Source organism: Carcharodon carcharias, chromosome 5 (assembly GCF_017639515.1).
Source record: "Carcharodon carcharias isolate sCarCar2 chromosome 5, sCarCar2.pri, whole genome shotgun sequence".
Classification (NCBI taxonomy): Eukaryota; Metazoa; Chordata; class Chondrichthyes; order Lamniformes; family Lamnidae; genus Carcharodon; species Carcharodon carcharias.
Window position 1 is genome coordinate 194,379,962 of NC_054471.1, and position 27,119 is coordinate 194,407,080.

The 27,119-nt window shown below is 44.7% G+C and overlaps 1 protein-coding gene across 1 annotated transcript in view; it reads right to left on the reverse strand.

Annotated features, from left to right (window-relative positions):
* The window catches only part of LOC121278104 (kinesin-like protein KIF3C), a 272,922-nt gene that overhangs the window by 2,884 nt on the left and 242,919 nt on the right, over nt 1–27,119 (reverse strand). The window contains exon 8 of the mRNA XM_041188173.1: nt 541–710. Coding sequence (XP_041044107.1) covers nt 541–710 — 170 coding nt within the window. The remainder of the gene's footprint in view (nt 1–540; nt 711–27,119) is intronic.

Below are 27,119 nucleotides of genomic sequence, written 5' to 3' on the forward strand. Positions count from 1 at the left end.
AGGGTTAAACTTCTTGAACCAAATATAAAAACAAAAAAACTGCGGATGCTGGAAATCCAAAACAAAAACAGAATTACCTGGAAAAACTCAGCAGGTCTGGCAGCATCGGCAGAGAAGAAAAGAGTTGACGTTTCGAGTCCTCATGACCCTTCGACAGAACAGTTCTGTCGAAGGGTCATGAGGACTCGAAACGTCAACTCTTTTCTTCTCCGCCGATGCTGCCAGACCTGCTGAGTTTTTCCAGGTAATTCTGTTTTTGTTTTTGTTTCTTGAACCAAATGTTCTTTTCCAGATCCTAATTTATTTTATTTTCTCATGACTTGTGAAAACACTTCCTGGGTTACCATTACTTTTATCAAGATTAAAATGGTGATACTGGCAGTTCAGACAAGAATGACAAATATATCTTAAGGTAATGATAATTGTGACTAAATGCCTCAGCTTTTTGAGTGCATGTGAGAAACTTTTTTTCTTACCAAGAACTTAGAGAATTTTACTCTGCAAAAAAAAAACAACTGTTTAGATTTGTGAAGTTCTCACCATGATCTTGATTTCCTAACCCTTGCACTGGCTGACCGATCTGGGAAGATAGAACTGTGATGATGTAGCTCTCCTCCAGTTGCTCCTTGTAGTGACCTGGACCGTGGGATCTCCAGCTCAAACACTGTGGGTGTTGCCATGTCTAATTCCAGGAAAAGAATGTTTTCAGCCTAAACCAGATAGGAAACAGATTCACAAGTTACACTCCGATTCTGCATCACTTCTGAACTGCATCATCAGTGTCCCAAAAATATCACAGCTGTTCTAGCCTATTCCCACTGTAATTTTGACAGAAAAACACTGAAATGCCTAGAAACCCAGCCTGGCCTCTGATACACTGGACCCCAACAAAGCAGCAAGCTTTCTGGGAAGGCCAGAATCTCCAATTGTCCCCTTATAAAGACATCAACATGAAGGCAGGGGAAACTCTGAATGACCAGGGGTATACAGTCAGGAGGGAGTGGCTCTGGGAGTCCTCAAAATCGACTCCAGGCCCCACGAAATCTCATGTCATCAGGTCAAATATGGGCAAGGGTACCTCCTAGGTTTTTTTTTAATTCATTCATGGGATGCGAGTGGCGCTGGCTAGGCCAGAATTTATTGCCCATCCCTAATTGCACTTGAGAAGGTGGTGGTGAGTTACCTTCGTGAGCTGCTGCCGTCCATGTGGTGTAGGTACACCCATAGTGCTGTTGGGAGTGAGTTCCAGACAATTTTGACTCATCCGCTGCCCTCTCTCAGCTGACGAATCAGTACTGTTCCATATTGCACACCACTTGGATGAAGTACTGAGGGTGGCAAGGGCACAGAATATTCTCTGGGTGGTGGCATCAATGTCCATCACCAAGGGTGGCTTGGTATCAATATTCTTGACTAAGCTGGCTGCGCCCTCAGGGGCATATCTGCCAGACTAGGCTGGCAGCAGATGGTGAGGGAACCAACACGACAGAAAAACCTACTAGACCCTGTCCTCACTAATTTGTTGCAGGAGCATCTGCTCATGACTATATTGGTAGGAATGACTGCCACACAGTCCTTGTGAAGAAAAGGTCCCATCTTCACACTGAGCAGACCCTCCATCATGTTGTGCGGCACTACCACACATTTTGACCCAGCAACAGCGAAGGAACGGTGATATATTTCCAAGTCAGGATGGTGAGTGGCTTGGAGGGGAACTTCCAGGTGGTGGTGTTCCCATGTTTCCGCTGCCCTTGCCTTTCTAGACGCTAGAGGTCATGGGTTCGGAAGGTGCTGTTTAAGGAGTCTTGGTGAGTTCCTGCAGTGCGTCTTGTAGATGGTGTACACTGCTGCCAATGTGCAGCATTGGTGGAGAGAGTGAATGTTTGTGGATGTGGTGCTAATCAAGTGGACTGCTTTGTCCTGGATGGTGTCAAACTTCTTGAACATTGTTGAGGCTGCATTCATCCAGGCAAGTGGGGAATATTCCGTCACACTCCTGACTTGTGCCTGGTAGATGGTGGACGGGCTTTGGGAGTCAGGAGATGAGCTACTCACCACAGGATTCCTAGCCTCTGACCTGCTCTTGTAGCCACAGTATTTATATGGTTAGTCCAGTTCAGTTCCTGGTCAACAGTAAGCCCCCAGGATGTTGATAGTGGGGGATTCAGCGTTGATAATGCCATTGAATGTCAAGAGGTGATGGTTAGATTCTCCCTTGTTGGAGATGGTCATTGCCTGGCACTTGTGTGGGGTGAATGTTACTTGCCACTTATCAGCCCAAGCCTGGATATTGTCCAGGTCTTGCTGCATTTGGACATGGACGGCTTCAGTATCTGAGGAGTTGTGAATGGTGTTGAACATTGTGCAATCATCAGCGAACATCCCCACTTCTGACCTTATGATGGAAGGAAGGTCATTGATGAGGCATATGAAGATGGTTGGGCTTAGGATACTACCCTGAGGAACTCCTGTAGTGATGTCCTGGAACTGAGATAACTGACCTCCAACGATCACAACCATTTTCCTTTGTGCTAGGAATGACCCCAACCAGCAGACAGTTTTCCCCCTGATTCCCATTGATTCCAGTTTTGCTAGGGCTCCTTGATGCCACACTCTGTCAAATGCTGCCTTGATGTCAAGGGCAGTCACTCTCACCTCACCTTTTGAGTTCAGTTCTTTTACCCATGCTTGAACCAAGGCTATATGTCAGGAGCTGAGTGACTCTGCCAGGGCCCAAACTGAGTGTCAGTGAGCAGGTTATTGCTAAGCAGGTGCCGCTTGATAGCACTGCTGATGACCCCTTCCATCACTTTACTGATGATGGAGAGTAGACTAATGGGGCGGTAAATGGTCAGGTTGGATTTGTCCTGCTTTTTGTGGACAGGATACACCTGGGCAATTTTCCACATTGCCGGGTAGATACCAGTGTTGTAGCTGCACTGGAACAGCTTGGCTATGGGCACAGCTAGTTCCGAAGTGCAAGTCTTCAGTACTATTGCCGGAATATTGCCAGGGCCCATAGCCTTTGCAGTATCCAGTGCCTTCAGCCATTTTTTGATATCACCTGGGGTGAATCGAATTGGCTGAAGACTGGCATCTGTGCTGCTGGGGACCTCTGGAGCAGGCTGAGATGGATCATCCACTTCTTACTTCTGGCTGAAGATTGTAGCAAATGCTTCAACCTTATCTTTTGCACTGATGTGCTGGGCTCCCCTAGCACCGAGGATGGGGATATTTGTGGACCCTTCTCCTCCAGTGAATTGTTTAATTGCCCACCACATTTCACGACTGGGTGTGGCAGGACTGCAGAGCTTAGGCCTGATCTGTTGTTTGTGGAATCACTTAGCTCTGTCTATCACTTTCTGCTTATGCTGTTTGGCACGTAAGTAGTCCTGTGTTATAGCTTCACCAGGTTGACACCTCATTTTTAGGTATGTCTGGTGCATGCCCTCCTGCACTCTTCATTGAGCCAGAGTTGATCCCCTGGCTTGATGGTAATGGTAGAGTGGGGGACCTACTGGGCCATGAGGTCACAGATTGTGTTTGTGTACAATTCTGCTGCTGCTGATGGCCCACAGCGCCTCGTGGATGCCCAGTTTGGAGTTGCTAGATCTGTTCGAAATCTAGCCCGTTTAGCATGGTGATAGTGCCACACAACACTGTGGAGGGTATCCTCAGTGTGAAGACCAGACCAAACCACCACAATGACTGTGCGGTGGTCAATCCTACCGATACTATCATGGACAGATGCAACAGGCAGGATGAGTATGTTTTTCCCTCTAGTTGGTTCCCTCACCGCCTGCTGCACACCTAGTCTAGCAGCTATGTCATTTAGGACTTGGCCAGCTTGGTCAGTAGTGGCGATACTGAGCCACTCTTGGTGATGGACATTGAAGTCCCCCCCCAAAGTGCTTCCTTGTCACCCTCAGTGCTTCTTCCAAGTGTGTTCAACATGGAGGAGCACTGATTCATCAGCTGTGGTGGGGGTGGTATGTGGTAATCAGCAGGAGGTTTCCTTGCCCATGTTTGACCTGATGCCATGAGACTTTAAGGAGTCTGGAGTTGATGATGAGGATTACGAGGACAATGCCCTCAGATATGTTACCATATCTGCTGGGTCTATCCTGCTGGTGGGGCAGGACATACCCAGGCTGGTGATGGTGGTGTCTGGGACATTATCTGTAAGGTATGATTCTGTGAGGATGACTATGTCAGGCTGTTGCTTGACTAGTCTGTGAGACAGCTCTCCCAATTTTGGCACTAGCCCCCAGATGTTAGTAAGGAGGACTTTGCAGGGTCGACAGGGCTGAGTTTTCCATTGTTGTATCCGGTGCCTAGGTCGATGCTGGGTGGTCCATCCAGTCTCATTGCTTTTTGATTTTCTAGCAGTTTGATACAACTGAGTAGCTTGCTTGGCCATTTCAGAAGGCAGTTAAGAGTCAACAACAGTTCTGTGGATCTGGAGTCACATGTAGGCCAGGTAAGGGTGGCAGATTTCCTTCCCTAAAGGACATTAGTGAACCAGATGGGGTTTTACAACAATCGGCAATGGTTTCATGGTCATCATTAGACCTTTGATTCCAGATTTTTGTTGAATTCAAATTCCACCATCTGCCATTGTGGGATTCGAACCCAGGTCCACATAGCCTGACCCTGGGCCTCTGGATTACTAGTCCAGTCACAATAATGCTGGACTATTCAAGTGGCACTTACATAACACTAACCTACTCAATGATGTTCAGTTAGAGTTCTGCCAGGGCCACTCAGCTCCTGACCTAATTTTGTCCAAACATGGAAAAAAGAGCTAAACTCCAAAGGGGAGGTGAGAGTGACTGCCCTTGACATCAAGGCAGCATTTGAACTAGTGTGACAACAAGGAGCCCTGGCAAAATTGAAGTTAATGGGAATCAGGGGGAAAGCTCACCGCTAGTTGGAGCCATACCTAGCACAAAGAAAATGATTGTGGTTATCGGTGCCCAATCATCTCAGTCTTAGCTCATTATTGCACAAGTTCCTCAGGGTTGTGTCCTGGGACCAGGGTACGGGCTCCATATTTGACCCATCCTCTGGGTAGAGAGGTTCTTCCTGAATTCCCTAATGAATTTATTAGTGACTATCTTATATTTATAGTCTCTAGTTGTCATCTCACATTATAGGCTGGACTTAGTTGAGTCTGCCTGAGTGGGCACGATGGCTGGGAGTATTGAGCAGGAGTACTCACCTTGGATTCCTGATATTGGGAAAACTGTTCCCAATTAAGTTGGGAATGAGAGAATCCCACTCGCTGGCACCAGGAAGGCAATTTAGCTCATAAATGAGCTGTTTAAAGCCAATTATCCCTGAGCCCATCCAAACTTAGTGGGAGCTCAGGGACTTAACGAGATTCATACGACTCTCCTGTTGTTCCTGAAGGCTGCCCAGTGAACTCCTATGGGTTTACCTATGGACTTGTGGGAGGCCATTCCTTGTCGTGTTCGATCAAGGGACCCGGCATTGGGAAAGATTGATGGGGGTGGGGGGAGGTGCTTTGAAAGCCAATCCCTGTCCTCGCTTCCAAACTCCCTGCCATTGCCCGCTGGCAACCCTCTCCCCACTCACCTGTGTACTGGGGTCCAGGATCCTGGGGATGGGCCTCAGTATATTACTGGCAGCAGCCACTGTTCCTCTGATTGTCCAGCAGCTCTTGGGGGCGGTATTTCTGCCATACATGGTTTGATTGAGTGCAAGCCCGACGTTGAGCTGTTAAGTGCCCAATGGACGCTTAACTGCATTGGGCCTCCCCTACAGAGGTGACGTGGGGTTCCCGCTGATTCTCCAACCAGTGGGAGAGGCCCATTTCGTTGCAACAAAGTCCAGCCCTATGTCTCCTCTATGAAACCCCTTCATAATCTTCAACATCTCAGTCTTCTTTTTTATAGAGAAAAGAGCCTCAGCTTGTTCTCTCACTCCTGATAGGTATAACCTCTCAGTTCTGGTGCCATTCTGGTCAATCTTCCTTACACCTTCTCCAGTGCATCTCTGTTGCATTTGATCATCTATCCCGCTTGACCTGCTGCGAATTTCCAGCATTTACTGTTTATCATTCCCCTTTAATTGTCAGGTTATTTTTTTTGTTGGACTTGTACCACTCGCCACGTGTGCAATAGACCGAACAGTTCTTGGGCTTGCATTCTGTTAAACACAGGGCAAAGGCTCACACTGGAAAATTTGTGCTCAGCCCATCAACTGTGCTGGCAATGCAAGTGTTTCCAGCTGAATCCTATTTTCTCTATTAATGGAAAAATGTAGCCAAAGTCCAATAATCAGCAGAAATTTATCCCATTCTTAGCAGGTGGTTAGGCAAAAGTCAATGAAAGAAAAAGTTGGATAATTCTAAAATGTCAGAACTTCAAAAATATTAGCACCTATTATGTCATGAACATAGCATCGCTATTAATTGAAAAATAAATATTGGTAAAATATTCTCACGTCTGCATTTTTTTTCATCGTACTTTTCCGACTCTTCATCAGTTCCAATGTTTTGTTATTTTAGTAATATGCAACCTTCAGAATGAGTAACCATCTGAGCTTGAGTACAAATTAAAACAGAGCGGAATTTCACGTGCACCTAGTGGGCATGTTTCCCGCGGGCGGGGGGTGGGGGGGGGCATGTAAAATAGGGCGGGTGCCTACCCCACTGCCTTCCTGTCCACCCCCGAGCTTGCCTCCATAATATGGGGGGGAGTGGGAGGGGGGAACAGGCGGGCACCGAAATTGATCCTGATAATATGTTTGCCCACGTCACAAAAGGTTTGGAGTGGGCAGCTGGGTGGGAGCAGGAAGACTAATTTTTTAACTTAAATGTTTAAAGGGTGGAAAGGAAGGGGGCGGCACTCTTCAACGGCTGCCCTTAGCCGATCCCCTCTTCCCTCCTACCCTCTCCCTCACTTAAATCCACCGTCTCCCTAACCTACCCAAACCCTACCGGCCCAAGACCCCCGGACTTAACTACTCCAGGAATCCTTGGGCCTGGATCTTCCTTTCCTTTTGCAGTCCCGGCAGCAATCGCCGACATCTTTCTCGCGCTGTCCGGGGGCTGATGGTGCTGTTGGCCAATCCCAATTGGCCAGCACCTCCAGAAGGCGGGGCTTCCACCCTCATGAGGTGATGGAGTTCCCACTCAGCCCTCATTGGTTCCTGGGTGCGGGGGCGGGTCGGCATGGAGCACGTCGGTTCCACACTGTCATTGTTTCCCGGGTGAGGGGGGAGTGGTGGTGGGGGTGGGGGTGTGCCGTCTGCCCCTCCGTATTAATTATTCGGCCCAGAATTACTGTTCCTGGGGCAGGATTTTCCCATCGGCGAGTTGGGGGGGGGGGGGGGTTGGTGGGGGGTGGGGGCAGCTTGCCGACGTATAAAATGACACGGGATAATGTCGGGCGGAGCTCCCGACGCCACCCCGCCCCATTTAAATTTTCAGGTAGGCGGGGGCTCAGCAAAATCAACTGTGCGCCCGCCGACCTGTCAATGGCCAACTGAGGTCATTGCCAGAGTCAATTAAGTAATTAAAGGACCTGCTCGTCCAACCTTAAGGTTGGTGGGTCAGCCAGGAGACCCGGCGGGAATTAGAAAAAGCATGAAACCTTATCCACCAGCCGGATGAGGATTCATGTAAGTTTTTAAAAATTTAATTTTAAAGAAGTTATGGACCATGTTCCAACTCATGTGACTGTGTCACATGAGGGGACATGTCAGGGAATTTCTTTTCTATTTTTAATATATTTTACTGTAGAGACGCTATCCCTGAGGCTGCACTTAGCCTCAGGGAAATGAGTGCGCTCTGTCGTGCGCATGTGTGAAAGAGCACACTCTCGGGTTTAGGGATTCCTCCCCCCACTCCCGCCCTGCCAGGCGTCACGCTGGGTGGGCCTTAATTGGCCCGTCCATGTAAAATGGCGGCACGCCTTTGCGCACCTGCACTTCAACTCCCCACCAACCGCACCCCCCCCCCCCCCACCGCCCCCCCCGACGGGGGTAGAATCCTGCCCCTGCTGTTGGATTAAATTGCGTCAACTTTAAAATGTATTGAATGGATAGCAGGATGTTACCAGGCTGTAAAATCACCTAATTCCATTCTGATAACAATATTAAACACCAAAATATCCTGTACAATGTGCCACATTTCATTATTATAATACTGTAATAACTGGGCAGGACAATTTTGTGAGCTCATTATGGGAATAAACATTACAGCAGTTCTGCCCAAGAATAATGCTGATCAGTTTGCAACCACTCCAACTGGGGTACGTCAGACAATAGTCACTGATCCAAACAGCAAATTACTTCATCTCTTGACCTTAATTTGTAGCTCTTTTTCAGATTGTAGCTACTCAATGATTGCAGTGTCAGTCATTGCTCACCTTTTTAATTCATTCATGGGATGTGGGCATTGCTGGCTGGGCCAGCATTTATTGCCCATCCCTAATTGCCCTTGAGAAGGTGGTGGAACCGCTGCCGTCCGTGTGGCGTGGGTACACCCACAGTGCTGTTAGGAAGGAGTTCAATGACTTGCCTTTATTAGCCGAGGCATAGAATATAAGGGTAGAGCAGTTATGCTGGAACTGTATAAAACGCTGGTTAGATCACAGCTAGAGTAGTGTGTGCAGTTCTGGAATCCGCATTATAGGAAGGATGTGATTGCACTAGAGAGAGTGCAGAGGAGATTTACCGGGATGTTGCCTGGCCTGGAGAGTTTTTGCTATGAGGAGAGATTGGATGGACTGGGATCATTTTCCCTGGAGCAGAGGAGATTGAGGGGGGACATGATTGAGGTGTATAAAATTATGAGGGGCATAGATAGGGTAGACAGGAAGGAACTTTTCCCCTTGGTGGAGGGATCAATAACCAAGGGGCATAGATTTAAGGTAAGGGGCAGGAGGTTTAGAGGGGATATGAAGAAGAATTTTTTTCACAGAGGGTGGTGGGAATCTGGAACTCACTGCCTGAAAGGGTGGTAAAGGCAGATACCCTCATAACATTTAAGAAGTATTTGGATGTGCGCTTGCGATGCCATGGCATACAAGGCTGTGGGCCTCATGCTGGAAAATGGGATTAGAATGGTTAGGTACCTGTTTGACCGGTGCAGACTCGATGGGCCGAAGGTCTACAATCACTCTATGACTTTGACCCAGGGACAGTGAAGGAACTATGATATATTTCCAAGTCAGGATGATGAGTGGCTTGGAGGGGAACTTCCAGTTGGTGGTCTTCCCATGTGTCCTGCTGCCTTTGTCCTTGGATAGGAACAGTCGTGGGTTTGGAAGGTGCTGCCTAAGAAGCTTGGTTATTGGTAGCATACCTGCTTCTGAGTCAGAAGGTTCTAGGTTTAACTCTCACTCTAGGACATGAACACACATAAGAAGGCTGACACTCTGGTGTAGTACTGAGGGAATGTTACACTGCCATAATGGTTAAACCTCTCAAGTCAGATGTAAAAGATCCCTTGGCACTATTTCAAAGAAAAGCAGGGTAGTCCTAATCAACACTTATCTCCCAATCAACATCACAAAAACAAATTATCTGATCATTATCACATTGTTGTTTGTGGGCATTTGCTATGTACAAACGTGTTACATTCTGACAATGATGACACTTCAGAAGTACTTCATTGGCTGTAAAGCAACCTGGGGTGCCATGTGGTCATGAAAGGTGCTATATAAATGCAAGACGTTCTTTTAGTAAATTTTCTTTGGACACAGGCAGAATCATGGTTGCTTATAGAATATAGTCACTTACAAAATGACAAGTCACATCCATCAGCTTAACTGACCAGAAATCAGACCTCACTTCTTATTTTCTTTAATAGCGCAGCCGAACATTCTTCTTTGATCTGTTATACTCACCTCACGCCAACAGAGGGAGTTATTACATTAGTGAACACAGATTTGAGATCTGCATTGAGCGTGACCGAATATTTTTAAAATTTAGCACTTGCAGTACAGAGCTTTACTCAATGGGAAGGCATATTCGAAATCTGGGTGCAGAGGGCAATATGCCTAATTCATGGTCCGGTCTATATTCCATCCATTAAACTTCCAACCTCTTTCCTTCTCAAATGCTGACAGACCTGCTCTATTGACAGTATTTCATGTTTTCATCTCAGGTTCCCAGATAAAGCAGTTGATGCTGGTTAACGTGATTATACATTTTTTTTAAAAAGTTAAAATTATTCCAAGAACCGGCCTATCTCTGGATCAGTGGCCTGAATTTTCACGCAAATGGGAAGGCTCACCATCTTGGTGAAAATGGTTGCAGGGGCACGAATCCAGCAGCCCCACCCCCAACCCCCAAAACCCAAACCCCCAACACCCCCAAACCTAGCCACCCCATTTTCACAGGGGGTGGGGGCGGGTTCTAAATAGCGCATCTGTGGCTGAAGGAGGCAACTGCACATGTTGAAGTTCAGCTATCCAAAACATGACTTAACACAAGAAATTGGAGCAGGAGTAGGCCCTATGGCCTACCAAGCCTGCCCCGTCATTCAATATGATCATGACTGATCTTGGGCTTCAATTCCATTTTCCTGCCCACTCCCAATATCCCTTAATTCCCTGAGAGGCCAAAAATCTGACAATTCAAGCTTTAAATGTATTCAGTGATGGAGTAACCACAACCCTCTGGGGTAGAGAATTCCAAATATTCCCAACCCTTTGAGTGAAGTAATTTCTTCTCATCTCAGTCCTAACTGATTTGCTCCTTGTACTGAGACTGTGCCCCCACGTTTTATACTCCCTGACCAGTGGAAACAACCTCTCAGTGTTCACCTTATCAAGCCCCTTCAGAATTGTGTAGGTTTCAATGAGATCACCTCTCATTCTTCTAAACTCCGGAAAATATAAGCCCAATTTACTCAACCTCTCATCGTAGGACAACCCTCTCATCCCAGGGACCAATTTAGTGACCGTCACCATACTGCTTTCCAATGCAAGTATATATTTTATATCCAAACTTGCACACGGTACACCAGATGTGGTCTCAACAAAATCCTGTATAACTGTAGCAGGATTTCTTTATTCTTGTACTTCAACTCCCTTGCAATATAGGCCAACAGGCCATTTGCCTTCCTAATTGCTTGCTGCACCTGCATGCTCCTTGTTCCAGCACACCCAAGTCTCTTTGAACATCAATACTTACAAGTTTCCCACCTTTCAAAAAATATTCTATTTTTCTTTTCTTAAGACCAAAGTGAATAACTTCACACTTCCCCACGTTATATTCCATCTACCATCTTGTTGCCCGTTCACTTAAGCTGCCTATATCTCTTTGCAGCCTCTCTGTGTCCTCTCCACTGCTTACCTTCTCACCTAGCTTGGTATCGGCAGCAAACATTGATAAATTATTCTGTTTCTTTGCCTAAGTCTTTAATATAGATTGTAAATAGCTGAGGTCCCAGTACTGATCCTCATGGCATTCTACTATTCACTGCCTGTCAACTTGAAAAAGCCCTGATTATACCCACGCTCTGCTTTATATTCATTAACCAATTGTCTATCCATGCTAAAATATTATCCCCAATTTCATGAGCCTTTATCTTGCCTGTTGACCTTATGAATGGCACCTTTTCAAATACCTTTTGGAAATCCAGGTATATTACATCTCCTTTAGCTACCCTACTAGTTACGTCCTCAAAAAACTCTTAAAATATTGTCAAACAAGATTTCCCTTTAGTAAAATCATGGTGACTTATTCTAATCATACAATGCTTTTCTAAGTGCATTGTTAAGGCTTCCTTAATAATAGATTCTAGGGGCAGAATTTTTAAACAGTGACCACTAGTTCTAGATTCTCCCACGAGAGGAAACATCCTCTCCACATCCACCCTGTCATGACTCCTTAGGACCTTAAAGATTTCAATTAAGTCAACCCTTATCGTTCTAAATTCCAGTGGATACGAGCCTAACTTGTCCAGCCTTTCCTCATAAGACAACCTGCCCATTCCTGGTATTAGTCTAGTAAACCCGCTCTTAAATGCTTCTAATGCACTTACATCTTTCTTTAAATAAGGAGACCAGTACTGGACACAATATTCCAGATGTGGCCAATGACCTGTACAAATGAAGCATTACATCCCTACTTTTGTAATCAATTGCCCTCACAATAAATTATAACATTCTATTAGCTTTCTGAATTACCTGCTGGACCTGCATACTAACCTTTTGTGATTCATGCACTAGGACTCCCAGATCCCTCGGAACCTCAGAGCTCTGCTATCTCTCACCATTTAGATAATAAGCTTCTTTTTCATTCTTCCTGCCAAAATGACTGATTTCACATTTGCCCACATTACACTCCATTTGTCAGATCTTTGCCCACTCTCGTAACCTATCTATGTCACTTTGTAATCTCCTTATGCCCTGTTCACAATTTACTTTCCTACCTCTCTTGGCATCATCAGCAAATTTAGCAACCATTCCTTCGATCCCTTCATCCAAATCATTTATATAAATTGTAAAAAGTTGAGGCCCCAGCACTGATCCCACTTGTCACATTCTGCCAACCAGAAAAAGACCCATTTATGTCAACTCTCTGCTTCCTGTTAGCTTGCCAATCTTCTGTCCATGCCAATATGTTACCCCCTTCAACATGAGCTTTTATTTTCTGCAATAACTTTTGATGTGGCACTTTATCAAATGCCTTTTGGAAATTCATCAGTTCCCCTTTATCCACAGCACATGTGAATCCTTCAAAGAACTCCAACAAATTGGTTAAACATGATTTCCCTTTCACAAAACCATGTTGACTCTGCCTGATTGCCTTGAATTTTCCTAAGTGCCCTGCTATAACATCTTTAGTAACAGCTTCTAACATTTTCCCTATGACAGATGTTAGGCTAACTGGACTGTAGTTTCGTGCTTTCTGTTTCCCTCCCTTTTTGAAGAAAGGAGTTATATTTGCTATTTTCCAATCTAATGAAACCTTCCCCAAATCCAGGCAATTTTGGAAAATTAAAACCTGTGCATCAACTATCTCACTAGCCACTTCTTTCAAGAACTTGGGGTGAAGTCCATCCAGATCTAGGGATTTGTCAGCCCGCAGTCCCAACAATTTGCTCAATACCATTTCCCTGGTGATTGTAATTTTCCAGAGCCCTCCCTCTCTTCCATTTCCTGATTTACAGCTACTTCCAGGATGTTATTTATGTTCCCTATAGTGAAAACCGAAGCAAAATACCTGTTTAATTCATCCACCATCTCCCTAGTTTCCATCAATTCCCCATTTTTTATAGGATCAACACTCACTTTATTAAAATAAAAGCAAAAAACTGTGGAAGCTGGAAATCCAAAACAAAAATAAAAATACCTGGAAAAACTCAGCAGGTCTGACAGCATCTGTAGAGAGGAACACAGTTAACATTTCGAGTCCGTATGACTCTTCAACAGAACTAAGTAAAAATAGAAAAGAGGTGAAATATAAGCTGGTTTAAGGTGGGGTGAGGGGGTAGTGGGATAGGTAGAGCTGGATAGAGGGCCAGTGATAGGTGGAGATAGCCAAAAGATGTCACAGACAAAAGGACAAAGAGGTGTTGAAGGTGGTGATATTATCTAAGGAATGTGCTAATTAAGGGTAGAAAACAGGACAAGCAAGGTACAGATAGCCCTAGTGGGGGTGGGGTGGGGTGAAGGGAAGGAATCGAAATATGCTAAAAGGTAGAGATAAAACAATGGATGGAAATACATTTAAAAATAATGGAAATAGATGGGAAAATAAAAATTGATATAAATTATTGGAAAAAAGGCGGGGTTCGGAAAGGAGGTGGGGATGGAGTAGACAGTTCATGATCTAAAATTGTTGAACTCAATATTCAGTCTGGAAGGCTGTAAAGTGCCTAGTCGGAAGATGAGGTGCTGTTCCTCCAGTTTGTGTTGAGCTTTACTGGAACACTGCAGCAGGCCAAGGACAGACATGTGGGCATGAGAGCAGGGTGGTGTGTTGAAATGGCAAGCGACAGGGAGGTCTGGGTTATGCTTGCAGGCAGACCGAAGGTATTCTGCAAAGTGGTCACCCAGTCTGCGTTTGGTCTCTCCAATGTAGGGGAAACCGTATTGGGAGCAACGAATGCAGTAGACTAAGTTGAGGGAAGTGCAAGTGAAATGCTGCTTCACTTGAAAGGAGTGTTTGGGCCCTTGGATGGTGAGGAGAGGGGAAGTAAAGGGTGAGGTGTTGCACCTTCTGCAGTTGCATGCGAAAGTTTCGTGGGATGGGGTTGAGGTGTAGGGAGTGATGGAGGAGTGGACCAGGGTGTCCCGGAGGGAACGATCCCTGTGGAATGCCCCCGGGGTGGGGGGGGTGCAAAGGGAAGATGTGTTTGGTGGTGACATCATGCTGGAGTTGGTGGAATTGGCGGAGGATAATCCTTTGAATGCGGAGGCTGGTGGGGTGATATGTGAGGACAAGGGGGACCCTATCATGGTTCTGGGAGGGAGAGGAAGGTGTGAGGGCGGATGCGTGGGAGATGGGCTGGACATGGTTGAGGGCCCTGTCAACCACCGTGAATAGAAAACTTCAGTTAAGGAAGAAGGAAGACATGTCAGAGGAACTGTTTTTGAAAGTGGCATCATCAGAACAGATGCGACGGAGACGAAGGAACTGAGAGAATGGGATGGAGTCCTTACAGGAAGCGGGGTGTGAGGAGCTGTAGTTGAGGTAACTGTGGGAGTTGGTAAGCTTGTAACGAATATTGGTCAGTCTCTCACTAGAAATTGAGACAGAGAGGTCAAGGAAGGGATGGGAAGTGTCAGAGATGGACCATGTGAAAATGATGGAGGGGTGGAAATTGGAAGCAAAATTAATACATTTTTCCAGGTCCAGACGAGAGCATGAAGCAGCAACGAAGCAGTCATCAATGTATTGGAGAAAGAGTTGTGGGAATGGGCCGGAGTAGGACTGGAACAAGTGACTGGAACAAGGACTGGACTCAGTTTATTAACGCTTTTCTTATTTAACTATCTATAGAAACTGTTACTACCTGCCTTTATGTTACTCGCTAACTTTCTCTCATACTCTAATTTTTCTGTCCTTATTAATCTTTTTGTCATTCTTTGCTGTTCTTTATATTCTTTCCAATTTTCTGACCTGCCATCTGTCTTTGCATAATTATATGCTTTTTCTTTAAGTTTGATACTGTCTTTAACTTTTTTAGTTACCCACGGCTGTTAGTTAACCAATGTTTGCCACTGAACCTCTATTGACATATCCCTTAACCTCATTTGCCAGTTCACTTTAGCTAGCTCTGCTTTTGTACCCTCATAATTGCCTTTATTTAAGCTTAAAATACTAGTCTTGGACGCACTTGTTTCTCCTTCAAAATGAAGGTAAAATTCAATCATATTATGATCCCTGCTACCTAGGGGTGTCTTCACTATAAGGTTATCAATTAATCCTATCTCGTTGTTCAATGCCAGTTTTACTATAACCTGCCCTCTGGTTGGCTCCAGAATGTGCTGTTCTAAGAAACTATCCCAAAAACACTCTATGAAGTCCTCATCTAAGCTACCTTTGTCCATCTGATTTTTCCAGCCTATATGTAGATTAAAATCCTCCATGATAATTGCTGTACCTTTCTGGCAAGTTCCTATTATCTCTTCTTTTATACTCTGTCCTGCTCTGTAGTTATAATTACAGGGCTTGTACACCACTCCCCCAATGATTTCTTGCCTTTATCATTCCTCATCTCTTCTAGATCACTCTTGCCACTTTGATTGCTCTAGTCTATTTAAAGATTAAAATCCCCCACAATTATTACATTTCCTTTGTTACAGTCTCCAATAATTTCTTGCTTAATGTTCTGTACAATGGTATACCTACTGATAGGGGGCCTATAACCTCATCCCTCTGGGGTTTTCAGTCTCTTGCTATTCCTAATTTCCTCCCATACTGATTCTACATCATGCTCTTCTGAGGCCAGATCTTTTCTCACTAATGTCCTTATGTCATCCTTTACTATCAGAGCTACCCCTCCTCCTTTGTCATTCTGTATGTCTTTCTGAAATATTGAGTATCTTGAATATTTATTTCCCAACCTTGATCACCTTGCAACCATGTCTCTATAATAGAGATTGATCCTAATAATTTACCTCTATTTGAGCCACTCGTTCAGCAATTTTATTGCAGGTGCTTCATGCATTTAGATAAAAAACCACTAATTTAATTTTTTTACTTCTATTCCTTGCAGTGACCTTATTCGCCCATGTACAATTTTTGTTAATCTTTCTGTCCCTTCCTGTTCCACTCTGTTTGTCTTCACTCCCATTGCTACATGGACCGATGCCTCGACCCTCCTCCTTGGATTTCTAAGTCTCTCTTCACTCAAACCCTCCCTGCTTCTGTTACTTTAAAGCTCTGTTCACAGCCCTAGTTATACAATGGCCAGGACATTGGTCCCAGCCCAATTTAAGTGGAGCCCATCCCAACTGAATAGCTCACTCTTCCCTGAGTACTGATGCCAGTGACCTCTGAATTGAAACCCCTTCTTCCCACACCACTCTTTGGGCCACGCATTTCATTCTCAAGTCTTCTTGATCCTCCGCCAATTGACACATGGCTCAGGTAATAATCCAGAGATGATAACCTTTGATGTTCTGCTTTTTAATTTGGACCCTAACTCCTCGAATTCTCTTAGCAGAACATGGTTCTACATATTTCGTTGTTTCCCATGTGGACCACAGCAACTGGATCCATCTCCTCCCACTCCATGTTCCTCTCCAGCGTGAGGAGATATCCTTAAATGCTGGCACCGGGCAGGCAACACAACCTTTGGCGCTCCTGGCAACAGCTGCAGAGGACAGTATCTATCCCCCTGACTATACTGTCTCCTATCACAACCACATTCCTCTTCGCTCCCCCCACTTGAAAGGCATCCTTCACCATGATGCCATGCCTAGTCCACTAATCCCCTTTGCAGCCCTTCTCTTTATCCTAATGAGTTAGAAAGCACCTCGTCCCTGTTGGACAAAATCAGCGGCTGAGGCTCCTCCGTCACTACATGCTGATTCCCCATACCTGCATGACTTGCAGTCACACTCTGCTGTCTCTGATCATTGTGCATTTTAGATCTGGTAGGAGAAGGTCTTAACTTACCAGGTAAAGTGCCCTTTTGGATATGGTCCCTGGACACCTTTGAGAGAGGTCAGCTGCCCTTTGGGAAAGGTCAGCTGCCTTATGGGAGAGGTCTTGGGATTGTTAAAATAGATATGAATATGTGTAAGAAGTGCATAAACTCATTGGAACTGTCAAGAGAACTGTCAAAGGGAGCTGTGAAAGGAGCTGGCATGCTGTCAAGCAGTTTAAATCTCCTGCCCTTTAAATACTTGGGGCAGGATTTCCCCTTCGTTAGGTGGGCGCAGGAGTGGCCATGAAATGGACTGCCGCCCATGACCGGGCCCCGACCATGGTTTCACGTTGCTGGCCAATTAACGGCCAGCTAGCGTGAAACATGTGCTGAGAACCTCAGTGTTGCTGGGGTGGGGGTGGGAGGAGGGCAAGTGTTAAAGTCTGTGTATGCGCAGGGGTGCGGGCACTGAAAGCTCCCTAAAGGCACAGATCTGCCTCAGGGAGCTGAAGAATTTTACAATGAAAAATAAAGATTTTTAAAATAAGGGAAGCAGGCTCCCACATGTGACTCAGTCACATGAATAGGGATATATTAAAAACGATGGTTAAAATTTTTTATTTTTTTAAATTACTGTTGGAAACCTCATCCCGCCCGTAGATGAGGTTTCCTAAAAAGTGCAACGGCTGCCTGGCCTATTCGTCTACCCGCCAACTGTAAAGTTGGATCGGCAGCAAAAAATACAAATTAATTGCTAGTTTAATGGCCTTAATAGGCCTCTTAATTGTCGGCAGGCGGCTGCTGACTCTCGCGTGTGCCTGCTAACCGAAATATCACACGAGTGTGCGATGACATTGTGATGCTCGCCCAATGTCATCATGCACTATTTCACTCCTGATTGGGTTGAGTGCACGCCCGCCCACGGGATTTACGATTCTGCCCTTGAAATAAAACTCTGCAGTGTTTTTAAAAAATCAGTGCTTGCTATTTCACTCTTCAAGTTGAGCATTACCATTATTGGATTAATGCTGCATGACTGATTCATAACCTATCATTATCGCAATGGGATGCCTGTCAGTTCATAGTTTGATTGACAGCTCCATGTACTTATGAAGTCTTTGAAGTGGGAGTATGATTAAGGAAGTTAAGTGTAGTGAATGGTATTTATTTATATCAATGATAGTGTTTTTTTTAAAAATAGTGAATTGATCAATAGACCCTTAAGAACTTTATTTAATCTCAGCATAGGTCCTCGGGTCTGATGTTGATGGATACTGGGTGAGTTGGTATGGAAGGTGTAAAGCCAAAGGTTATTTTGCGTGGGTGGAATGGGTTAGCATGGAGGGTTTGGGGACCTTGATAGAGTGGGCGAGGGGCATAGGTTGGCATGGAGGGTGAGGGGCGATGGAGGTGGGTAGAAGGGCATGGGTTGGCATGGAGGGTTTGAGGATCCATGGCCATGGGGGTCAGGTGGAGTGCATGTGGTAGCATTGGTTGGCATGGATGGGGCACAGGGAGTTTGTGTGGGGTGGTGAGGGGGGGGCGGTGTGAGGAGTGAGGGCTGTTTTTTGTTTAATTTCCTCTTTTCAGGAACCTCTTTCCTAGCCTGTCTCTGCACTCAGCAGCATCTGAACTCTTTCTGAGGGCGCTGGGCATGCCTCGCACGTTCACAACCCCCCACCACCCTCCCAAACCAACTAGGAACGTAAATGTAAACTCCTGGAACGTTCTCTCCAGGGTTGCATTTGTGGGGCACACTCTGCACTCCCGACCTGGGGGTGAAAATTCAGGCCAATTTGTCAACCATTTTCAAAGCAAGCTGAAAAATTTGTACGCAATTTGTGTCCTTTAACCAGAGACCAGTGAGAGACAGAAGCTGACTTGCCAAAAATAAGTCCTACTTTTCCTGTGAGCAAGGCTCTGGCTTGCACTAAGCCTCTCTCCATGGTAGCTCACCACTAACCATCTGGCAAAGATATGAATCTGTTCCTGTGTCTCTGTACAGCTACATACTGTTACTGGGCACTTGAATGATTCACTGTTTGCAGATGCACATACAGCACATAATTTCTGAAGCAAGCCAAAATTTTATGTGAGCGAGTCACTGTTCAATTTTTTTTTTCAAATCTCATACAACATCTCGATACTATTTAAGTGACAGGTTGGTATTCAAACAGTGATGTGTGAATGGTGAGACAAGTGGAGCATGCCATGGCAAACTGTAAGATAACGAGGCTAAATACAGCAATACGGACATGTTTTCAAATTATTCTATATTATAAGAAGACGAAAACAACCAATCCACATTGCTGAAAGCAAAAAGAACAAATGTACGTTCAGATGAAGCTGACAGGTTTCAGGTTTGGTTTCAGATTGCTGAACTGCTGTGATGATCCATGCAGTAATTAGATAGTTTAATTGCACTTCACTGATTACAAATCCAATTTCTCATATTCCACCATATTGGTTCTCAGAGGTCACAATGGCCCAAGGTTATTCCAAAGTACGCCAAGTTTATAAAAGGATTCAGGAGCAAGATGCTGCAGATCTTATAGAAAACGCTGGAAATTGATTTGGACCAATGTTGGGTCCAGGCACCGCCTTACGTGATTACTCTGCGCCCAGTCTCTTTGAGGCAGATGGCACGCAAACTCTATGGGTACAGCTCTGAAAGAGCCCATTTCATTCAGCATCACCAAGAACATCCAGGATTGAGTCATAGAGTCATTTACAGCACAGGAAGCCACTCAATCCATCAAGTCTATACCAGCTCTCTATGGAGCAATCCGGTCAATCCCACTCTCCCGTTCAATCCCCTTAACCAGTAACTCAGTAACTTTATTTCCTTCAAGGGTCCATTCAATTTCTTTCTGAACTGATTGTTTCTGCTTCCGCCACCCTTGAGGGCAGTGAGTTCCAGGTCATCACCACTAGCTGCTTAAAAGAGTTCTTCATATTCCCCCCTGCATCTCTTGCCCAAGACTTTAAACCTGTGTCCTTTGTTCCTTTGTCAGGTCAAATAGTCGTAAATATATATGACTTGATAGTAATTACAGGGGCTTGGCTGCAAGGTGACCAACACTGGGACATGAATATTCAAAGGTACTTGACGTTTCGAATGGACAGGAAGCTAGGAAAAGGTGCTGTGGTCGCTCTGTTAATTAAAGATGACATTAGCACAATAGTGAGAGATGACATAGAGCAGCATTTTCCTGTCGGCAAGCTTTGGGGTGGGGGGGGCGCGGTTTTGCCGACATGTAAAATGACAGGCAGTGATATTAGGCGGGCACTCCAACATCTCCGCATGCCATTCAGATATTCAGTTCGACAGGCATGCAGCCAAATCGGCTGCGCACCCACCGAACTGTCAAAGGCCTGTAAAAAAGTAATTAAAGTAATTAACTGAGCTGCCCATCCAACCTTAAGGTTGGGGGGGGCAGGCGAAGAGCCTAGGCGGCCTTTGCATTTTTCATGAAATCCCATCCATGGGCGGGATGAGGTTTCATGAAGGGTTTATTATTTAAATAAACATTTTTGAAATAAACGATGGACATGTCCCAGCCCGTGTGACAGTTTCACATGAGGGGACATGTCCTTAAATTTTTTTCCCACCTTTATTCAAATTTCCATAACTTAAACAAATCTTCCTGAGGCACCTCTGTGCCTTAGGGAGATGTGTGCACTCTTTTGCGCGCATGTGTGAAAGAGCGCAGGGAACCACTCAGGGAATCCCACCTTGTCTGCACAAGGAGCGCTCAGCGCTTCTGGGCGCACATCACGATGGGCGGGACTTAACTGGCCCGCCCATGTAAAATGAAGGCACGGACCCGTTTGGGGGCGCTGATCAGGTTCGTGCCTGCCCCTGCACAACCACCACCGCCCCCACCCCTCCCCCCCTCCCCCACCCCTCTTGATGGGGGGAAATTTCTAAAGATCAGGTTGTAGAATAAGTTTGGATAGAGGTAAGAAATAGCAATGGGAAAAAGTCAATCATGGGAGTAGTTTTTGGACCCCCTAACAGTAACATCACTTTAGGATGGGGTATACAAGAAGGAATAATGGGTGATTTTAATCTACATATAGATTGGGCAAATCAGATTGGCAAAGGTAGCCTGGAAGATGAGTTCATAGAGTGTTTTCAAGGCAATTTCTTAGAGCAACACATTCTATAGCTAACCAAAGAGCAGGCTATTCTAGAGCTGACAGTGTGCAATGAGGCAGGATTAATTAATTACCTCATAGTGAAGCAGTTTTCATAACATGATTGAATTTTGCAATCAGTTGAGGGAAAGAAGTGTGGGTCTAAGATGAGTTTTTAAACTTAAATAAAGGGAATCACAAGGGTATAAAGACAGAACTGACTAAAATGAACTGTGAAATTAGGTTAAGGAAAAGGTCAGTAGAGATGCAGTGCAGACATTTAAAGAGATATTTCACATCACTCAGCCAGAAAGAAAGACTCTAGGAGATGAATTTACCATCCATGGTTAACTAAGGAAGCTAAAGATAGTATCAAATTGAAAGAACAAGCATACAATTTTGCAAGATTAGCGGTAGGTCAGAAAATTAGTAAGAATTTAAAAACCAGGAAAGAATGACTAAAAGAGTAATAAGGAGGGAGAAATTAGAGTATGAGGGGGAGCTAGCTAGAAATATAAAATCAGATAGTAGGAGTTTTACAAGTATTTAAAAAGGAAAAGAGTAACTAAAGTGAGCATGGGTCCTAGAGAGTAAGTCTGGGGAATTAATAATGGAAAATAAGGAAATGGTGGAAGCGTTGAACAGATATTCTGTGCCTGTCTTCACTGTAGAAGACACAAATAATATCCCAAAAAATACTTGTAAATCAAGAGGTGAAAGGGAGAGAGGAACTTAAAACAATTACAATCACCAGAGAAAGGGTACTGAGAAAACTAAAGGCTGACAAGCCACCAGAACCTGATGGATTTCATCCTAGGATCCTAGAAGAAATGGCAGTGGGGATAGTAAATGCGTTGGTTTTAATTTTCCAAAATTCCCTAGATTCTTGAAAGACCCCATCAGATGGGGAAATAACAACTATAACTCCTCTATTCAAGAAGGGAGTCAGGTAGAAAGCTGGAAACCACAGATTAGTTAGCCTAACATCTGTCACAGGGAAAATATTTGAACATATTATTAAGGAGGTTATGGAAGGGCACGTAGAAAGCCTTAATGCAATCAGGCAGAGTTAACATGGTTTTGTGAAAGGGAACTCATGTTTATTTATTTATTAGAGTTCTTTGAGGAAGTAACAAGTAACATGAATAAAGGGGAACCTGTAGGTGTGGTGTACTTGGATTTCTAAAAAGGGGTTTTATAAGCTGACACATCAAAGGTTATTCACAAAGTAAGAGCTCATGTTGTAGGGCACAACATATTATCATGGATAGAGGATTGGTTAGTCACAGGCAGCAGAGTGTAGGGGTAAATGGGTCATTGTTCAGGTTGGCAAGCTGTAACTAATCGAGTGCCACAGTGCTGGGGCCTCAACTATTTGCAATCTACGTAAATGACATGGACCAAACGTATGGTTGTCTTGCTGATGACACAATGATAGGTAGGAAAATAAATTGTGAGGAGAACATAAAGAGAGGACACAAAGGGATTTAGATAGGTTAAGTGGGCGAAAAATTGGCAGATGGAAAATAATTTGGGAAAATGTGAACTTGTTCACTTTGGCAGGAAGAACAGCAAAGCAGTATATTATTTAAATAGACAGCAGTTCAGAGGGACCTGGGTGTACTGGTACATGAATCACAAAAAGTTAGTATGCAGATTCTGCAAGTGATTAGGAAGGCAAGTTGTTGTTTACTGCTGGTGGAATGGAATATAAAAGTACCAAGTTTTACTGCAAATGTACATCTGGAGAATGGTGTAGAGTTTTGGTCTCCTTACTTAAGGATATAATTGCATTAGAAGCAGCTCAGAGAAGGTTCATTTGACTAGTTCCTGGGATGAAGGGATTGTCTTTCGAGGAAAGGTTGGGCAGGTTGTACCTGTATCCACTTGAGTTGACAAGAATGAAGGGTAATCTTCTTGTAACATACAAGATCCCGAGGGGGGCTTGACAGGGTGAATTCTGAGACTAGAATTACGGGACACAGTTTAAAATTCCCTTAAAAATAAGGGATCTCCCATTTAAGACAAAAATGAGGAGAATTTGTTTCTCTCAGAGGGTCATAGGTCTGTGAAATTCTCTTCCCCAGAGGGTGGAGGAGGCAGGGCCATCAAATATTTTTGAGGCTGAGTTAGATAGATTCTGAATTGACAAGAGAATCAAAGGGTATAGGGGTAGGTGGAATGTGGAGTTGAGGCCCCAATCAGATCAGCCATGATCTTATTGATCATGAGGGGCTGAATAGCCTACTCCTGCTCCTAATTCATACGTTTGTATGTCTGTCTGTACCATTAGCTAATGGGAACGGCTTTTCCTTGTCTACTTTATCTAAGCCTGTCATATTCTTGAACACCTCTATCAAATCTTCCATCAATTTCCTTTGCTCCAAGGAGAAGAACCCCAGCTTTTCCAACCTAACCTTGTAACTAAAACCCCCATCTCTGGAACCATTCTGGTAAATCTCCTCTGGACCCTCTCAAGGACGTTCACATCCTTCCCAAAGTGTGGTGACCAGAACTGCACGATATTCTAGTTTGGGCCTAACCAGAGCTTTATAAAGATTATGAAGCATAACATTGTTGCTTTTGTACTCACTGTCTTTGTTTTGCTAACCATTCTCTTAATATGCCCTACCATCTTCAAAGAGATGCACATGTATCCCCAGTTCCCTCTGTTCATGCACACTCTTTAGAGCTGTGCCATTAAATCAATATTGTCCTCCCTCATCTCACTCTCCTTTGTTGTAAATTCCATTTGGGACTTGGCTACCCATTCTGCTAGCAATAGGATATTGGATGTTCCTGTTCAATGTCCCTTCTCAAATCCCTGCTCACCTGCATCCTGCATTCTGCAGAGGTGTGAACATGGATTGTTTGCTTTTCAGCCCAACCTCCCCCTTCTGTGGCTCCAACCACCCCTTCTGAATATATCCTTTCAGCCACCCAAGATTTGTCACCTGGCCAGCCACAATAGCCTCCTGAGGAAGGATGGGAGCAGCACCACACCAGTGATAAAAATGCATCATCACTTGATCTGGCACTCAGTGTCACCTGCACTGGCACTGTGCATACTTTATAGGGTAGTATAGATGCATGATCAGCATGTGATCAGTCACCAGGCATGAGTGGGCTGTAGCCACATCTTGGGGAAAGGGTAGCGTGTGTTTACCAGAAGGGAAGGTCGTATATGAGTTTTGCTGTAGGGGCTCAGATGAGGATTTTGATGAGATGAGCTGGATTTGTAGTCACAGAGATAACATTTCAGGTTGATTAGCTTTTTTTTAAATCATTGGATGTGGGCATCGCTGGCCAGGCCAGCATTTATTACCTATCCCTAGTTGCCCTTGTTCAGAGGGCATTTAAGAGTCAACCACATTGCTGTGGGTCTGGAGTCATATGTAGACCAGACCAGGTAAGGACGTCAGATTTCCTTCCCTAAAGGACGTTAGTGAACCAGATGGGTTTTTACAACAATCAACAGTGGTTTCATGGTCATCATTAGACTTTTAATTCCAGGCTTTTATTGAATTCAAATTCCACCATCTGCCGTGGGGGATTCAAACCCGGGTTCCCAGAGCATTACCCTGGGTCTCTGGGTTCCTAGTCTAGCGGCAATACTGAAAGGTCATCGTTCATAAGAAAATAATCAGTTTGAAATAAAATCTTATTTTCTAGGCATACTGGAATGTATTTCCTGTTCTGGATGCAGTGGTGTTAATCCAGAAGGTGCACAAACTCAGGTCACATTATACATTAATGAGCCAGAACTCCCAACATTTCCCAAGGCCCAAGTGCTGGAAGGGTGCTGCCCCCATGGGTGAGATGTCTACGTCAGATTTTAAATGTAGCAGATGTGCATTAATGGGACACCCAGCCATCTAAGGATTGTCATTTTTGCTGCCTGCAATTGGCCTGCCATGGGATAAATGGCAGAAGGTGGTGCAAAGACCTGGGGGAGGTTTGCACCCTTTATGTGAGCACGTTCGGGATAATTCTGAGCGGGATGCTAGAAAGGAGGGTCAGGGGCATTTGGCTTAAATGTCTGTGGTCCCAGTGCTGCTTGGGAAGCAGCGACAAAAGGAGGTGAATGTACTTCACATATCTTGACCACCTCTCAGAAAAATTAGTGCAACTAGCATATCATTGACTCAAATTTTGGAAGGTAGAATGGAAAACATCAGTGTAACCTCAGAGCTCTTTAAATATACATCATTTTATGAAACTTTCTAGTGAAGGCTTGTCTCTCGGGATGCCTCAACATACTTGTTATCCAGATGACTGATTTAAGTTACCCATGCAGAGCCAAAAAGTTGGGAGGCCCACAGTGTCAGGCATGGTGCCAATTTATAACCCAGCAAAAGGAAGTAAAGAGCTACCTCTATCCCCCGAGCACATTTTGTGACATCCAGCAGTTAGCTTCCTAAATTCCTTCTCAACAACAGTTTGTATTTATATACCTCTAACATCGTAAAACATCCCAACCCACTTCACCGGAGCAATTCTAAAATAAAATTTGATACCGAGCCAGATAAAATATCAGGAAGGGTGATCGAACACTTGATCAAAGGAATAGATTTTAAGCAGCAGCTCAAAAGGAGGAAAAGAGATAGCGAGACGGAGGGGTTTAGGGAGGGAAGTCCAGAATCTAGGGCCTAGACAACTGAGATAGCAAAGAGGATTATAGTCATTTGACAGAACTTGAGTATTGCTGAAAAAAGAGGCATGTCTGAGCTTTTCGTCTTGCACTCACCAGGACACTCGCAAGAGGGCCAATATAAGGGGAAAACAACAATTTATACTGTAGGTGAAGAGTGTGTTGATTGGTTGGCAAGTGGCGTTGTCATGGAGAATGCACCAATGATGGTGACTGACAGTTAACTGCCACGCATTGTTTAAAATTTAAATCAGGTAGCTTGAACCTGATTGGTCAAGGCACTGCCCTGAGGAATGAGTCAGTAAACGAGTCACATTTTGTTTAGCTGAAACAGATGCAATGTGTGTACACATGTTCTTTCTGTCTGCAACGAACAGGGCCCTGTGTATTAATATATGTAGATTCTAGTACACGCAAATGCATTATACTGTGAACCTGACTGATGATCTTAAATTGGTTGTCAGCGTAATTCTGAGCACACTTAGGATTATTGAGCAAATGCTGTCCAATCACAGAATCACATCTAATGTTGGACACTGTGTTTTAAGTTTTGCCAGCACGGGCTGGTTGGGGACGGTCTGTACTCTGACCGTTGTGGACAGCGGCTGGTTTGATACAATCCACCAGACTTTCGGACAAATGGCCCATATACCTAGCATCACACTGGCACTGAAATTGATATACCACATTACTCATTTGTGTGATAGACAGAATGTCTTTTTGGCTTGACAGCAGTGGCGAATACCCCTCGTGTTGCTACTGCATAGTAGCAGCGTGAAACAGCTAGCTTCACCTGTTGCTCAAACTTTTGAGATACCTTGCCCTTCCAGGGTAAAATGAGGCAGACTGGGCACTTTTCAGGGCTGCAAGTGACAGCCTTAGGCCCGTACATGAGGTTGTGTGAAATATAGCGCGATATGATCTGATCAGGGTAGCCATTATCCTGCAGGATGTCTTTGATGCCCATATTTCAGCATCAAGCTTTCATGGTGAGCAAATGGCTCGGGCCCCATTTACAAGGTTGCCAATAAGGCCAATCTCATAGCGTGTGGAACTGTAAGAATCCCAACACGTATGTTGACCAGTGAAGATAGGTTTATGGTAGACCATGGTAAAGAAACCCCTGGCAGATTTCTCAACTGGTACGTCAAGGAAGGAGGGTTCATCTGAGTGCTGCATTTCAAAGGTGAATTTGAGCGCAGGATGGATCCCATTAAGACATGTAAGGAAATTATTACACGCTGC